Raw genomic sequence first — 17,877 nt, 5'->3', positions numbered from 1 at the left:
CCTGAACACAAATCTCTAAAAATCATATAAAGTCCTGAAAAAAAAAAATGAACACAAAAAAATTGTAAAACTCCAAAAACCAAAAACACGCATTTTTTGCAATAAAGTATTCCCTTTATGCATCGACAGCTCACTGAGTATACATCCAACGACTCGCAATCAAACATTGTGCTTTAACTGAAATCACGCATTAACAGATGAACTTTTTCAACTCAAACCAAGCATTCAAACTGATCCAAAATTGTCTTATCAATCGAATATCAGCATCAAAATCATTTGTCTTTGTCACATTATCATGGGTCTTATACAGGGTGTGGTATACTCGAAACCAGACTGTGTCCTGTCTTAGACGGGGTACCACATTTCCTGAAACCAGACAGCATGATCGTCCTATCAGCACGTTCAACTTTTGACAATAAAGATCAAGATGTTTGTTTGATTTGCTTGAATTTGTGAGTCTTATCTTTTTATTGATTTATCTTTGACTTCGATCATGTCCCTATGTTGCTCGATGATGTCACTAAGTGATTTAGAGTGACCGAGATGGCTCATGGTCTCTTTCTTTGATTGTGATTGTCGTTTGTTTATGCTGTGTCTGTCTTTCGCAAATCGGGTTGCATTTCAGCTCTGGCCTTCAATGCCATGATGCTACGCATCCATTTTGCTAAATAAAAATAAAGGTTCTCACCTACAAAGTGCATTACTGAAAGCAAATTTTCATCATCTCTAATTGTCCTCTGTCTTATTTCTTCTTACTAACACTTCTTCCGTCCGGTCGGATGGTCAGTTCGGTCTAGTGCTCCGATATCCAAAACCATATTGTGTCCTGCATACATTTGGTTAGTACATTTGCATTCCATCACATATTACATCAAGCATTTTTCATTTCATAAATACATCAAAAAAATACATAAAAATGCATCCATACATGTTCATAAACCAGTGCATAAGTCATCCATACATGCAAAAAACCATAAGTCATAACATATTGCATCCATCATATCGATGCATATCACATCACACATCATAATAATATCGGAGTACAAAATCGGCCTCTCTGTCCTAAGTATGGCCCGCAGGCTGACTACATAATGTCAAACTACATAATGTCCACTGTCTGTCACAAGGAGCACATGCCTCTGTCACTGGGTTCTCCCTCTATCCTCCTCATCCCTACCATGTCTCAAGTCCAGCTAATGTGTCTCTCTCTGTGCTCCTGAGTCTATGTCGTAGCATGAAACAGTCCGGTCGATTCTCCCGTGCGATCAATGGATATTGTCGACTCTACATCACAATTGGGGCATCATTTTGTCAGTTTTAGGGTTTGTTCCTACAGGTTGCATGTCTTCATTTTCATGATCAAATCAGGGTGTTTTTCATCCACATTACCCTATCCTACCCTTCCCCCCCCTGTCAGGTCATTTGCATGCAATTTCACCTCAAAACTAGGGTTTTTATGACAACTTGCGCCTGTGTTGGAGAAACTTGCGCCTGTGTTAGATGAATTGCGCTTGTGTATTCCTACACAAGCGCAGAACTCCTTACACAAGCGCAGGTTTAGACCACACAAGTGCAGGAGTTCATTTTGGTATCTTCTGTGGGCCCTGCAATGTCCCGTAAGCCATCAAAATTTATGAAATCAAAAACATGGGTTTTCGAGATACATACCGCTGCTCCTGCATCCTTCGGTCGTCTGAATGTGCGTACACGTTCTCCAAGGTGATCCGCCGTTGGAATGTTCGCCATCTGTCTGCAAGTGTCCTTGTCCAGAGCAACAAATCCTCCTCTTTCGCTACTGCAGATGAGTCATTTTCACCCTCTTGGTCTCATTTATAGCTCTTTGTCATTGCATAGATGGACGTGTGTCCTCTCCATCTTATGTTGGTCACAGTCTTGTGCACCTTACATTGCTTGTCTATCATGCATCCGATCTCCGATTGTCAGTCCGTTTGATCCTATCATTTTCTATCATTTTTATCGATCAATTGGCCTCTTTTCTGCATGTTTCCGGCCAATTCCTCGAGGGGGCATGCATATGTCATTATCGTTGTCTGGGGCATTTAGTTATTGTTCTTTGAAACAACGCTCAGAATCGCATTGTCTCAAAGAGGGGCAAAATGTAGACACCCAAAAATGGTCAACGCTTGCGAGGTCATACTTTAACATTTGCGCATTGCCTCATTTTAGGTTTTTGCGTCGCATTAACATTTCTCCTATGTCACGCACTTGATTTTTATCATTTGCAAACATTGAGTCATTCTTCTACTTTCTTCAATCATCTCGTCCTCAAATTTGGTCTTCTCGACAACATTATCCAGTCATGATTTTGATCAATTTTATCCTGTCGCATCAATGTGTGTATTCATTTGTCGTCAATCCTAATTAGGGTTTTGTCCTCCTGTCAATCTTGCGATCAATTTGTCATCAATCATTGTTCTCTTATCAATTTTATCATCAATCTTATCATTTTGGACATCGTCAATCCTAATTAGGGTTTAGTCCTCTTATCAATCTTGTCGATTTATCATCAATCCTTTAATCTTGTCGTTTTACGACCGATGTGTCATCGACCGTTGTCATGTTTGATCTTGTCATCTTGCAATCCATTTTGTTGTCGATTCTTGTCCTCTTGTCGATTTTGTCATTTTGCAACCGATTTGTCATCATTTCACTATCAATCATTATCTGTCTTAATTGTGTCAATTTGGATCAAATCATGTCAATTGGCGTATTTCTCAATCAAATCATTTATCGTATTGGTCATTTATCAAAATCAAATCATGACATTAATTATCTTTAATCAAGACCTAATTGTCATCTTCGCATTTCTAATTCATCTTCTAGGGTTTTATGATTTGGTCATTTAACCTAATTCGCCATTTCTTCCTCTAGGATTACTAAATTACTTGTTAATCCTAAGTCTTCTTATTACAATTAAATCTTTATTTAATTGGCTAATTATTCTTCTTTGTGAATTGATTAATAAATGAAAAAATTATTAATTAATTCACTAATTCCTAAATCCTATTTTTCATCAATTTCTAATTCCAATTTCCTAATTTTCATCAATTTCAATTTCCTAATTTTTCAAATTTCTAATTCCTTTTCCCTCCTAATTCATCTCCTAATTCCATGGGAATGGCATGTCAATTTGTCATGAAATTGTCATAATTGATAATCAATCAATTTTGACATAGAATGTGTCATAATTTGTCATCAAATTGTCAATCAATCAAATTGTGCATGGAAAGTGCATAATTTGTCATAATTTGTCATATTGATTTGCAATTTCCATTTGAATTGCATCATGCCAATTTTGTGATTTCTCCAATTTCTCTATAAATTGGATAATTTTTCTTCAATCAACCCCTTCAATTACTTCTTGAAATCCGAATTGCTGTCAAACTATCAAATCTTAGTTCTAGTACTCTTGAGCTTTTTGCTTTCAATTGTGAGGGCACTTGTAGGTGAGATCCACAAAACTATTGAAGAGGAAAGAACAACAATGGAGCCGCATGGAAGGAGTATTCAATCTTGAATCTGGTTTGCTAATGTTTTCTTTTGAATGCTTCATTTTCATACCTCTATTGAATGTGCATTGTGATTAGGTTCATTGCATTGAGTTTTCTTTGATTGGGCTATCATGTTTAATGTTTTGATTGATCTACTTATCTTGTGATGATTCCTAATTTCTACGCTACAGATATAAACATGCTATTTGGGATGTGATTGAGCATTTTTGTGCATTTCTATTAACTAGATAGAAAGATCAAAGAACATCATGGCTGATTTTTTAGCGAATGTTGCATTAAAAAGTGATGATGTAACATTAACTGATGTATCTACAATTGAGATAAAAGCTAGGCCTACTACTCCTGATAATATATATATATATATATATATATATATATATATACATAATTCACAACTATTTGCGGATAATGAAGATATTCTTAGATTCATATAGTGCATTGATGATTATGATAGATAGAAAATCAATTGCAATGCATTAGTAGAAGTAGTGGAAAATAGAGAAACAATGTTTGGTAATGACATGGTCCAGTAGGAAACTAATGAAATCCCCAGAGGATTGGTAGAATTGTAAGGTATGTTTAGTCATAGTGATAGCCATTTGCATCAACAGTCAATCACCAAATTAGAAGAATTGGAGGAAGTGAATTTAGGGACAGAATCATCCCCTAAGTTGGTCTATATTGGGAAGAACTTAGCTCCTCACATTAGGGCCAACCTCATTAAATTATTGAGAAAGTATAAACATGTTTTCACTTGGTCTTATGAGGACTTGAAGGTGTATAGACAAGATCTATTTCAACATGAAGTCCCTTTTCATCTAGATGCTAAGCCTTTTCGACAAAAGAAAAGACCTATCAACCCCCTTTTGGAAACTAAAATGCAACAAGAGTTAACCAAGTTGAGGGAAGGGGGGATCATTAAGCCTATAAGATATTCATCATGGGTGTCTAATTTTGTCCCAGTTATAAACAAGAATAGGTCTATAAGGCTTTGTGTTGATTTAAGGAATTTATATTTTGCTTCTTTGAAAGACAACTATTCTTCCCCCAATATGGAGGCAATGTTGGAAAGAGTAACTTGTTGTGACCTGTTGTCCATGATGGATGGGTTCTCAGGATATAATCAGGTGTTAGTGAAAGAGTCAGAATAGTTCAAGACTACTTTTACCACCCCTTGGGGGATGTATGTATATGTAAGGATGCCTTTTTGTTTAAAAAATGCTAGAGCTACTTTTCAAAGAGAAATGGATGTATCTTTCAAGGAGTTTATCAATATTATCATGGTTGTATACTAGGATGATTTAACATGTTTCTCCAAAAAGGTAGATGACCACTGCGGGCACCTAGAAAAAGTTTTGAACAAAGCTCTGGAGTTTGGTGTTTCTTTAAATCCAAAAAAGTGTCATTTTGTAGTTACTGAAGGGAAGTTTCTTGGGCATATTGTCTCCAAGGAAGGGGTTAGAATATACCTTGAAATGGTTGAAGCCATAAACAATGTACCTGAGCCAAAGAATGTCAAAGGCATTCAATTTTTCTTGGGCAAGGTGAATTTTGTTAGAAGGTTCATTGCCAACTTTGCTGAAATAGTCAAGCCTATTGTTAGATTGCTTAAGAAAGATACAAAGTTTTATTGGGATGAGGAAGCTGCAAAGGCTTTTGGTGAAATTAAAAAGGCTATTCAGGAGGCACTAGTGTTGAAGTCCCCTAATTACAATAAGCCCTTTTCATTGTTTTCTTTTGCTTCTTATCATACAGTAGCTACAACCCTTCTTCAAAAGGATGTTGAAGGATATGAACACCCTATTGCTTTTCATAGTAAATCTCTACAAGCTGCAGAGCTGAAATATGAAATCATGGAGAAGAAATCATATGCTCTTGTTAAAGCTATCAAAGCATTTAGGCCATATCTTGTGAATGCAAAAGTAGTTTCTTACATACCACATGTAGTTGTAAAGGACATCTTATCTCAATCCAAGGTCAATGGAAAAAGGTGCAGATGGATAACCAGAATTCAAGAGTTTGATCTAGAGATCAAGATCACTAAATTGGTAAGAGGGTTAGGCCTTGCTAAATTGATGGCTAAATCAAATCTCCTTGATGTTGAAGTTAACAATATAGAAATTGAGAATGTCATGCTCACAAGTATTGAGACACAGCCCTGGTACTCAGAGATAGTAAATTTTTTAAGGGATGCAACATACTCAGAGGGAATGACTCCAAACTAGAGAAGGACATTGAAATTGAAGTCTCAAAAGTATATTCTTATTCAGGGTGATCTATATTGGCAAAATAGAGATGGGGCATTATTGATGTGCCTAGATAAATCCAAAGCTAAAAGGATGCTAACTGAAATGCATAATGGAGTATGTGGAGGCCACTCCTTTACCAAGACCACAACTGGCAAGATAATCTGGGTTGGATACTATTGGCCTACTTTGTTCAAATATTCCCATGAGCATGTCCAGAGGTGTGACCCATGCCAAAAAAATTCTTCCAAGTTAAAGTACAAAGGAGCTTTGCCCCTTAACCTAGTTACAGTGGAAGCCCCTTTTGTCCAATGTGGTATTGATTGTATTGGGTAAATAGCTGAGAAGTCAGGAAGAGGTCATAGATGGATCATAGTGGCCACTAATTACTTCACTAAGTGGATTGAGGCTATACCTACTAAAAGAGCCACTAGTAAATTTGTCATTGAATTTCTGATGGATAATATTATAACAAGATTTGGTGTTCTTGTGAAATTGATAATGGATAATGCTATGAGTTTTAGATTAGAGGAGTTCACTGAATTTTGTACTAGTCATGGAATAATCATGTCTTATTCTTCACCATACCATCCACAAGGTAATGGACAACCAGAATCCAACAATGAAAGCCTTTTGAATATTATTAAGAAAATCCTTGAGGAGAACAAAAGGTCTTGGGATCAGAAATTAAAATTGGCCTTATGGGCAGATAGGACTATTGTTAAGAAATCAATTGGTGTGTCACCATTTGAATTGGTTTATGGCACACAATCTAGGGTTCTAGTCAATAACCTTCTTCCTGTATACGAGTTCCTACAAGATGAGGAGATGGTGTTGTCAAAACCCATGGAAGACAGAATGATTCAAATGGTGGAAGTGGAAGAAATCAGGACTTAGGCTCATAAAAGAAATTTGAAGATTCTGTTGCAGTCCAAGTATCTCTTTGACAAAAGAACCACATTGAGGAAGTTTCAAATTGGTTATTTGTTTCTTCAATGGAATTCAAAAGGACAAGATAAAGGAAAGCAAAGAAAATTTGATTCATTATGGATGGGCCCTTCTATTGTTTGTGATCTTAATGGAAAAGATTCATATTTCTTGCAGATAATGAATGGTGAGGTACAGGAATTCCCAATGCATGGAACTCCTGAAGCATTACTTCTCTTAAGTCCGTGCATAGTAGGTTGTAGTCTGTATATATTTAGGTTTGTTTCTGTTCATTTTTCGTTTGGGCTTGTTTCTTTTGGTCTGTTCTCCAAAGTTTTCTATGTTCTTCTATTGATCTTGCAATCAACCATCCCCAATCAGAGCCACTATTATCACAATTTTGACTATTGGGTGATTTTGTTCTCTAATCCGCTAAAATCTACAAAATTGTGCTTAGTACTTCATTTTGCCTCTGAGGGTTATTGGTCTAAGGGTTTAAGGTTTTTTCAATTTACCCTTTTCTATCTTGAAATCCTTACATTCTATTTTCTTGTTAATTTTTCCACTTAAGTTGAAGGGTCGGTCCATCATGAGGAGACGTACCCCCTTTTAGTTTTTCCTTAGGCAGGTCTTTAATAATGTTTTAATTTTTCACCTTCTCCTAAGTTTTTATTTCTTTGTTGGGCTTCGTAAATATTGTGCAAGTTCTAATTGATCCAACAGTGTACATGATCTCGCAAGGGGAAGATGTGGGAAATTTACCTTTCACGAAGTGGTGAAAAGGTGGTGGGCTTGAGTAAACTAGTCACAAGGAAGGCTAAAGGATAAATGTCTTCCAGTAGATCTAATGGTCCACATTGTTTCGCAATGAAAAGATGGGCAAGGTTTATCCTTCACAAAGTAGCGAAATATTGGTGGGCTTGATAGGTAAGCTAAAGAATGAGTTAAGGATCATGCATCTTGTTCTTGATCTGATGGTTGGTTCTATTTTGCATGGTAGAGATGTGCAAAGTTTACCTTTTGTGAAGTAGCGAAAAGGTAGTGGGCCCAGCAAAGGGATGGCTTGAAAGATAAAAGAAGTGTATCTCTGAGAAGATGCAATGGTGCATGTTGTTTCGTAGCCCAAAGTAACACGAGGTTTACCATTCACGAAGTAGTGAAAAAGAGCTGGCAGTTACATGGCCGATGAGGTGGCAATATAGCTGGATGTCTGGCTGAGGCAAAAGGTGATCTATCAGTTGGACATGTGGCTCTGAGTGGATCATGTGGGGCCTATTTGATTAAGCAGCAATATTGATGAGATCCATGGCTAGTTAAGACATGTGGTGGTTCAGATGTGGAGTCTGACAGAATTCTTGAGTGAATGAATGGCCAACATGCGGAGGCTATTTGTCAAAAATTGGTAGGACAAGTGGATTCCGCATAGAGAGTCCACTTTTGAGGTTAAAGGAGTTAAAAGCTATGCATCTCAAAATTGATCCAATGATGCGTGTTGTTATGCATGGTGAAGATGCAAGGTGATTAACCTTTACAAAATAGTGAAAACCATTAGTTGTGATAGTTTCATGTGGTTAGTTAAATAGACTAGTGATCAACGTGGAGAATAACGGTTGAATGGATGGTAGAAGATCCAACGGTTAGTGTTGTTTTGCATGGAAAAGATGCATGAGATTTATGCTTCACGAAACAGGGAAAAGAAGGCAGGGCCCATTTCTAAGAAGGATGACCCAGGTAAGGTAAAGAATGTGCTTTTTTTTTAGGATCTGATGGATGGCACTATTTCATGATGAAAAGATGCGAGGTTTTTATCTTTTGCAAAGCAGTGAAAAGGAAAGACAGTTAGAAAATTCTTTGTGGTCCGTTGGAGCCATTTTTTGAATTCAATTATGAATTGATTGTCGAGGCATGTGAGTTAATTGTTTCTAATCGATGCTTAGTTGTCATAATACTTCACATTAGTTGAGACTTCAGAATCATTTCGAAGAGTCTTGCAGAGAAACTAGTGCATAGAGCGAATTTCTCTAGGCAACAAGTAAGTTTATGCATATTGTTTGACAGTTACAGTTTAAATTGGTATTACCAGGTGTTTGATTTCTTGAGGAACTCTGTCTAAGATTTAGCTCAAATAATTCTAATTTTGAGATGACACCAAGAAGAGATTTCATAGGGAAAGTTAACTACCAGGAGAGAGCCATTTGTAATGATTTTTTAGAGCAGTTAACTATGTCTACTAATGCCACAGCTATGATGAAAGAATTGGTGCCCAAAGCTCCCCGCCTGAGAATTGGTGACAGTTTGTATGACAAAGGGAATTGGTTAAGGGATTCTTAGATAGGAATATCAAGTTTGGGACTTTTCAAAGTAGGATTTGGCTAGAGAAATTCCCTTGCTCCAATGAATAGCATATGGGAGTTAGATGTTGGAAAGGTTGAAGTCCCTGGGGTTTTTATGGATCTGGACTTGTTAACCCAGATTGCAAATAACTATGATCCTATTGCCAAATGTGTGAGAAATGTAAATGGGGGGTCTTTAATTGAGATAAATGATGATGAGTTTAGGAAAGTATTAAGACTGAGTGAGGTGTCAAATTATTTAGAGCCCATCAATTTTGAAACACTTGCACTGGTCTATAATGTGTAGAGAGATCACCTCAGGAGTGGCCCTTTAAAAGAATTTTTTGTCAAAATAGGAGGACTGACTGTTGTAGGCCCTAGCACCATGGAACTCTTCTCTCTAAATCTATTTACTTTGAGGGCTAAAGGGATGGATTGGTCCCTATGTCAAATTTTTGAGAAAGATGCTGAAACAACCATGCCAACCCACTATATGCTCATGTTAGCACAAATTTTGAACCCATCTGTAGTAGTAACTTTTGACTTTGCACCTTATCTCACTAATGCCATTCATGAAGGGTTGATGGTGATAAAAAATGCTAAGGTAGACAGACCTTTTGGATGGTATTCTCTTCTTATGCACATGTTTTTATTCAAAGGTGCTGATTATTTTGCTAATCAAATGGACCTGATTAAGGAAAAGGATGATGAGGAGATGCCTGTTCAATTGTGGAGCACAATTTTGTCTTGGGATAGAGAGGATGCGAGTTACTTGAATTTTGATAGATGTTTTGCATCTAGGCTTAGGATCCTCTTGTGCTCACAAAACCCTCGGATCCCCAAAGATCTGTTAGAGTTCCTTAGGCCTAAAGAATTTGTTGAAGATATCAAGATTGTTCACAACTAGGGTGATATAAATTTGTACCCTATCTCTATTGTGATCAGAGTTTATGGTTTTAGAGGAACTCCATATTTTCTCCCCTATCAAGTCCCATTGAAGATAGAAATTGTAGAGGTCTTGAGGCAAATTGGAGGTTTGCAAGAAGAAAAATTAGCAAATAGGGGGAAAGGAACAATTTTCCCAACTGTCACCATTGCACATCAATTTGTAATCACCAAGGGTGGTTGGAAACATTTTGATGATTTATTTCAACCCTATAGGTTGTCTACTGTAGTGGAAAGGTTTGATAACCTTGAAGACTTCTTTAATGGCATGTTCAAGAAGAGAGCCGTATGTAAAGGTAGAGCACACTAGTTTCATTTTCCTTAGGACTTGAACAACAAAGAGAAATGGATAGCATACAAAAGGGCTCTTGATTTTATCCACCCATTTGATATTGGTTATGATCCTTTGTCTAATTTTACTCTCTTTGAGGAAAAGGCTAAATTCATGACACTTTATTTTGAAGATTTAATGCAAACATTAAAGGAGAAGAGGGAAGCTATATAAAAAATGACCCTGAAAAGGCTAAGTTGGTTCTAGCCAAGCCTTCCTTTGCTAAGCCCATCCCTCCAGGTGAATATGTGATGCACAAGAGGCCAAAATATAGTGTGCTATTGCTAGTTAGGGGTGAGCCTTCTACCTCAAAAGGGAAAAGAGCAATAGAAGATGTATTGGAAATCCAAGATTCCCCTAAAAGGCAAAGGGTGGGAAAAGAGGTACAAAGAGGGGAGCCTTTATACTCTCCATTCCAATCCCCAATCCATGTGGGAGATGAACATGTAGTGCGTGAGCAATTATTGTAGCTAGGAAGCCTTGGGGAGATTGCCTGTACTTATGAAGAAGTACAAGAAGGAATGCATGAAGAACCACCAAGTGCTGAAATGGACTTGACTGCAGAGGAGTTTAAAGGCAAAGAGTTAGACCCTTTCATCAAATAGACTAGTGAAGAATTCCTAGCTGATAATAATTTTGTTACAATAGGATCTTTCATGCAATTTGTTTGGAGACAAAATATAGAACAATTCAAAGCAAGATGTGAGAAGAGGAAAAATGAACAACCCCACAAAGATGCATCTGTAGTGGAGGAAGAAGTAAAAAAAGAAATGATGATAGAATTCAAAACCATTACTCCTGAGCAAGGGAGAGAAATGGTAGCAAAAGCTAGTGTACTAATTCTCCCTAAGTGGGATATAGTAGATGCACTAGTGCTTGAAGTAGTAAGGAAAGAAACAAAGCCCTTGGAAGGAGTGACATTTAGCAAGGACCATGCTTCTTTGGTCATGTGGTCTCTAAGAAGGGATGAGAGAAGAAAAAGGAAGGACACTTCAAAGTCCAGCTACCTTGGAGGTATGATTGTGAAAAGAGTGCAGGACATGGGGGTAGTAGAAGCTTCCAGCACAGTTTTGGAATCAACAAAATTTAGTGTGGCAATAGCTGAGAAGGAAGCTAAGGAAAAGGTTGATCTGCAAGTAAAACTGGAGATGATTCTAAAGGCTTATAATGAAGCCAAAGGGGAGATAGCCCATAGGGATAGCATCATTGCCAAGTTGAAGAATCAATTAGTAGGGCAATCCCAGAAAGGTGAGCCTTCTACTTTATTGATTGCCTCTTCTTCAGCAAAACCTCCATCCACCAGTGCAATCATTGAATTTCCCCCTTCTGCTATCACTTCTAGTTTTCAATCAACTGAGACCATACAAGATGAAATTGAAAAGTTGAAGTAGGCTCAGGCCCTGTTTGCAAGTAAGTATGAGGAAAAGGTCAGGGGCACAATCTTGATGTTTGCTGACACAATAGGGGCTTTGATTGTGTACATTTATATGAAAAGAATTTTAAACATGTTTATTGATCTGAAAGAAGACAAGGCTACTCTAGAGCCAATTTTGAGTAAGTGGATGCCTAGGGAGGTGGACCTGGAACTCATGTGTTCATCTTATGAAGAAGCAGAGGCTGATGCCAACATTAAATCCACCTGTGAGTTAGTGAAATGCATGACCAATTTAGCAGAGGGAAGAGTTGGTGTAGAGAGAAAGGCCAACTTGTGCATTAAAGAATATGCTAACCACAAGTTTAGACTATTTCTTGGGGTTTTGTTAGTTCAAGTTAGTTGAAAGATGAAAAAGTGTGGCTTGATGAGATAGGACATAACTTGTCCCAATGGATAAAGGAAGTCATCAATTCAGATGACACATCTTTATTTATTCGGACAATTGAAGAAATTGAGAAAATGAAGTCAAATTATGGTTTTTTGGAGACAAAGGTTAAGCAATTAAGAAACACATGGAAAAGGTTGAATACACTGAAGAAGAAAATTGTTAACTTCTCCTGGCCTGGTGATGATGTGTTCCAAGAGTGGAAAAACAAGTATGCAGTGCAAGAAGCAAAGATTCAAGAACAGTTAGAAGATGTTGTAGCGGAATAACAAACTTCAAAGTCGTTAGGAATGAAAATGGTTGTAAAAATATTTTCCTAGGAAATTCCAAATCTTGTTTTGCATTCATATCATTATAAATGGATTCCAGGACTTTAGGAAAGGACATCACAATAATTTTTAAACAAACTCTGTTGAAATATATCTAGGGTTTTTTGGTTCTTTTAGAAATCACCTTGAGTTATGTAAGATTTTCAAAAAATGAATATTAATATACAAACCAAAGCTTTTTTGAGCCTAAATCTTCATTGTCTTCTTGTGTGCATTCATTGATTTACTAGTTTCTTTTAAACAATATAGGTTTATTTGATTGAATAGGGTTGGCAAGGCAATCTTACATATATGTTTTAGGTTTTTCTCTCAAGGAGGGGAATTTAATGTACGTGAGACCATTATGTTAGTAAATCAATTGTTTTCCACTTGAATTTGATGACTAGGTTTTAGAATAGAGAAAAGACTTATATATATGTTAGGCATATATTAGGTTGATAAAGCCAAATCAATGAAATGTATGTGAATGTTCAGATTTGGAATTCTTGCTTCATTTAGGTGACTCTGTAGCCCATAATAGGCATTGATATCATTTATGGAATTCTTCTATTTTCCTTGGGGTCAAGACTGAAAATGAATGCATGTTTCTTTTTAGTTTTCAGTATTATTGAGGTGATGAGGTTCACAGGTTTCTAACACTAGTTTACAGTGGATCTTATATTGAAATTTATGAAAGTATTCACAAGAGGTATACGCACCTAAGCTTAGGATCAGCTTAAAGTGTAGAAGGTTTTGTAGAAACCTTGTTATATGTTATTCTGGAGTTCTATTTTCTTGTCCTCCTCTCCATATGAAACAAAGGCTTTGAATTTTCTTACAGAGGGGATTTGGGAAATCAGAATTTGAGAACAACAAGCCCTATCTTCTATCCTAGTCTTCCCTATAGGACCTACTTGAGTGTATCCTCTCAATAACTTATCCAATCGACAGTGTACATTTATCATAGAACTACTGATTTGACCTTGAAGACATAAACTCGCATTTATGACACAAACATGCTTACATACTTCATAAACACACCTACCATGCATAGACATGCTTGAATCACACAGATGTGCCTCTATTCTACACAAACGTGGTTGTCCTATATAAATGCACTTGAAAGACATAGATGTGCTCGCATCCGACATAGATTCTATTGGAATCATAGATGCACCTGGCACCAACACAGATGCACCTAGCCTACCCAGACTCGCTTGGCACCAATGCAGACATGCCTTACCATTTTTTCCCCCTACTTGACTTTTTTTGCAATCTACCTAAAGTGCATTTATTACACTACCTAGCATGCATTTATGACAATAATTAATGCAAAAAGGTACAAGGAGGTTTTTTTGTACTCACCAATTATCCTTCATCTACTGGCCTTTGATATCGGTGAACGCGATCAAATCTATGCACCAATGCCATCGTTGTTGACTACTGACTGCTCTCTAGTCTCTCTGCACTATGCTCTCTTAGGTGTGTGGATGACAATGAGGATGTTTTCCCTCATAGTCTATCTTATAGACTACCTTAGCCCTAGTCTCAAGAGTCAGTCTTCTTTATCCCGTGACTCTGTCACTCTATCCTATCCTTGTCAGTTCTTTCTAGCCTTTCTTTCTTATCAAGAGATTGTCTGTAATCTTTTCAGACATTTTCATCCAATCTCTTGAGGGGGCATATCATTCCCATCTCGGGGAAACTTTGTATCAGTTTATCTTATCTTCTTTGAGATAATGTGACAAGTTGCATTGTCTCAAAGAGGGGCAAAATGTAGATGTTGGTATTATGGATGACTTTGTCATGTGTTGCATTGGTTTTGTTATTGATGTTAGCACTTATCATTCTAGAGATCTACATTGTTGGTTTGATATTCTAGTATTCTAGTTATGCATTTATTAGTACAAATGTTATGCACTCACCAATAGGTTATTTTGTTCACTAATAGTGATGATGACTTTTTATCATTTGGAGATCATTTGGCTATGTCAAATACATTGTTTGGAAGCTTGGATTTGGTGTTTTTATTATTGGTCTAATCGGGTTGATAGATTTGCCTTTATCGGAAGATAGGTCTAGGCTATGGACTAGTACACGTTGCATGTCTAGATCAGCATTGCACGCCATGGAAATTGTTTATTGATTGGTTATTGTATTGAGCCAATATGTTGTATGTAGTACGCGTCCTCGATTGAACTTATTAGACTCATATTTTTCTATTGTTTACATTCAATGGATAGATTACCATTATGTGTTATTCAAACTTATATGCCATTATTTCATGCTTTATCTGGATATGGGATGCATGCTTTATTTACAGTATTTCAGTACTTGTGAATTGTGGTATTTTAGGGATTATTGCTATGTGCTGACACTTCACCTTATCTCTACGATGTGTAAATTATATGTTGCATGTTTGCGAGTGTATTGGATGTGAGGGGATGATTTTCCTTCACTCACTCTGGTGAGATAGGGAACGTCATGATTCTCCTTCATCAGTGTGTATGTCATGTATTCTATATTTGTATATACATGTGTGGTTTGATGATGTAGGACATTGTAGGTACAAGTACCAGGTAGGTACTGGTTATCGTCTCCACCTAGCTTCATAGGTCTAAGCATGCCTTATTTGTCCGATGGGAGTGGAGGACATAGTGGTTGATCCTAATTTTACCCTAGTTGCACTCTTGTGAGTGTTGTCAGTTGGTTGTCTAGTCTATTTGTTTGGCCTTTGAGTGTTGTGGGTTGACTTTTTCTGAGTCTTTGTTTGAGTTTTCTCAGTTTACATGCCCTAGTGGATTTCATTATTTAATTAAATTTATGATGTTATTTCATAGTTGGTATAATTAAATTATGTATTATTATGCATTTGTAATTTTGAATTTAATTAATTAAGTGAAGTAATTAAATTTAATTTGCAAGTTGCATTATATTAGAAATATAATTTTATTTAAATTTAGTGGAAAATAAATTAAATTAATTGTATTTATTGTTCCCTAGATTTTAAAAATAAAATGGAGTTAAAGTATTGCTTTTATTTCTTTTTGGAAAAGTAAATAAATTAGCATGAGAAAAGAAAAGAAAAACAAAAAGTATTGATTTTTGCAAATTCATTCTATTTAACTTTTTGTGGAATTAGAAAAGAAAATTAAATTCCTTTTTTATTAATAAATTAAATATTATGTTTTGCGTAAAATATTTTCAACCTAAAAGTTTAGTTTAAATATATTTTACTTTTCATTCTTGAGAGTTCGCAGGAAGAGGCAGAGATTTTTGGGAAAGAAAAATTATTTTGGAAGCATTATTTTGTTGAAGAAGAAATTATTAGAGGATTGCTGGTAAGAGGGATTGGCTTGGAAACCCTGTTGCAGGACCGAGCTCATGCACTTGAATCTTCCATGATAGCTTCACCGATTGGGTTGCTTTGTCTTCCTTAAATAAAAATAATTTAGTTTGTTTGAATCTCCAATCTCTATTGTGGAGATTCTCATGTTTATAGATTATTTCCTGTATGATTGAGTTTTGGGCATTGTGAAATTATAGGGGGTTATGCTAGCAAAATTTTGCCAAATTTACCCTCCTCTATTCCATAAAATGTTTCTCTATGTGTTATGCACTTTTTGTGTTCTTCTTGGTTGAAGAAATTTATTAAAAATTGGGTGAAGAAAAATGTTGGATTATGGAAGATATTTGTGTAAATAAAAATGCAGTAGAGTGGGGATGCATTGATTTTTATCTTTGTTGAAAATTAATTTTTAATCCCTGTGAAAATTGATTTTTAAATCTCTGTGAAAATGGATCTTTATATTCTGTAAAATTGATATTTTTATATATTCTCTGTTGAATACTTTCCTTCAAAAAAAATAAGGGGGCTTGTGAGACTGACTTTTTTTTTTTTTTTTTTATGTCGCAGGGTATCCCCACGTCCCCAGCCCAATGCCCTGACCTTACTCTGGTTCAGGAAAGCGGCGAGTTGGGGGTGAGACTAATCCCTACAGCCGCGGTGCAATCAGCACCTGCTCCCTGGTGTTTGTGGCCAAATTACATACGGGCGAGAGAGTCGAACCCAAGACCCTAAGGAGCATACCTGAAACTTAAGACCAAATACTCTAACTCGTGGGGGTGGGCTTGTGAGATTTTTATCTATGTATTTAATATGGTCATTTATTAAAATTTAATTCTTAAATTTAAAAAATAAATTAAAAAATAATATATATATATAAACTAGGGTTTTTGAGGAGGGGGTCGGTAGTACTGCTACCATACGGTAACAACACTAATGGGGGTAGTAGCTACTACCATAAGGTAGCAGTGCTACCATGTGGTAGCACTTGCTACCATAAGGTAGCAATGCTACCGATGGTAGTACCTACTACCGTAAGGTAGCAGTCCTGCCTGCGGTAGTACATGATACCATAGGGTAGTAAATAAAACTACCAGGACACAATTAATTAGCCCACTCATTTTCTTGCCTTCGACACTAATGAAAAATCGATTTTTATTAATTTTGTGTTATGTAAAATATGTATATATATATATATATATATGTTTTTTAAACTTGGGCATTTTATTAATTAAGTTTTATTATATTATGCAAATTTATTTATGTTTTAATAAATATATATTTGTAATATGAGTATATGTATATGATATATATTCAGTGAATATATATATATATTAATAAACTTATATTATATTATCATATATATATATATATATATATAATTAATTCAGAATTTGGTTATTTCCAGAAAAGCTTATATTTTTAGATTCTATATTTATTCTTGGAAATACATTAGAAGGTTAATTTTTATGTGCTTAATTGAGCCTTGTTGATCAAATGACAATTCTACTTTTCTTTTATCAATGAGATGTATTTTCTGTTTTTCTAAAATATTTGCATTTGCAAGTAATTAATGCTTTTTACTATTTTAAACACATTGCCTGTTATAGGATCTTTAGAATAAAGGGTATTCTTTGGTAAAAGCATTTTTTTTTGTTGTAAATTTGATTTTGAGTTATTGTCTTGTTATTAAGGTTGTTTTTACCCCTTAGTCAGGTGTCATTGTATAACACTGTTGATGTGAGCCATTGTGTGTTTTGTTCCAAATGGTCAATCCTGGGTTAGTAATTGTGTATCCTTCACCTGTGGTTTATCAAGATTGGTTATGGAAGTCAGTTTCACCATAGAGTTCTTGTAGAGAGACCGTTCTTGTAGTGTCTGTAAAGCGGAAAATTGCAATCGAACCCTAGTTGCTCTCCCCTCTTCCAACTCCGAGGAGAGAGAAGGGAGGTCGCTAGGGTTGATGGTTTTCACTTAAGGGAGAGACTTTACATTCAAAAGAGGGGTTGAAACCCACAAGATCCAATCCCACACAATGCAAGATTGGATGCTAAATGAGTTTCAAGGGTCAAGAAAGCAAGGCTACCC

The 17,877-nt window shown here is 36.1% G+C and overlaps 1 protein-coding gene across 1 annotated transcript in view; it reads left to right on the top strand.

Moving 5' to 3' along the window:
- Positions 1 to 17,877, top strand: part of LOC131860048 (uncharacterized) — a 126,220-nt gene that overhangs the window by 26,811 nt on the left and 81,532 nt on the right. The window contains exons 2-3 of the mRNA XM_059214402.1: positions 4,856 to 5,455; positions 16,360 to 16,425. Coding sequence (XP_059070385.1) covers positions 4,856 to 5,455; positions 16,360 to 16,425 — 666 coding nt within the window. The remainder of the gene's footprint in view (positions 1 to 4,855; positions 5,456 to 16,359; positions 16,426 to 17,877) is intronic.

This window comes from Cryptomeria japonica, chromosome 11 (assembly GCF_030272615.1).
Source record: "Cryptomeria japonica chromosome 11, Sugi_1.0, whole genome shotgun sequence".
In the NCBI taxonomy this organism is placed as follows: domain Eukaryota; kingdom Viridiplantae; phylum Streptophyta; class Pinopsida; order Cupressales; family Cupressaceae; genus Cryptomeria; species Cryptomeria japonica.
Note: the sequence above shows the minus strand (reverse complement) of the source record. Positions and strands in the feature narration are given on the sequence as shown.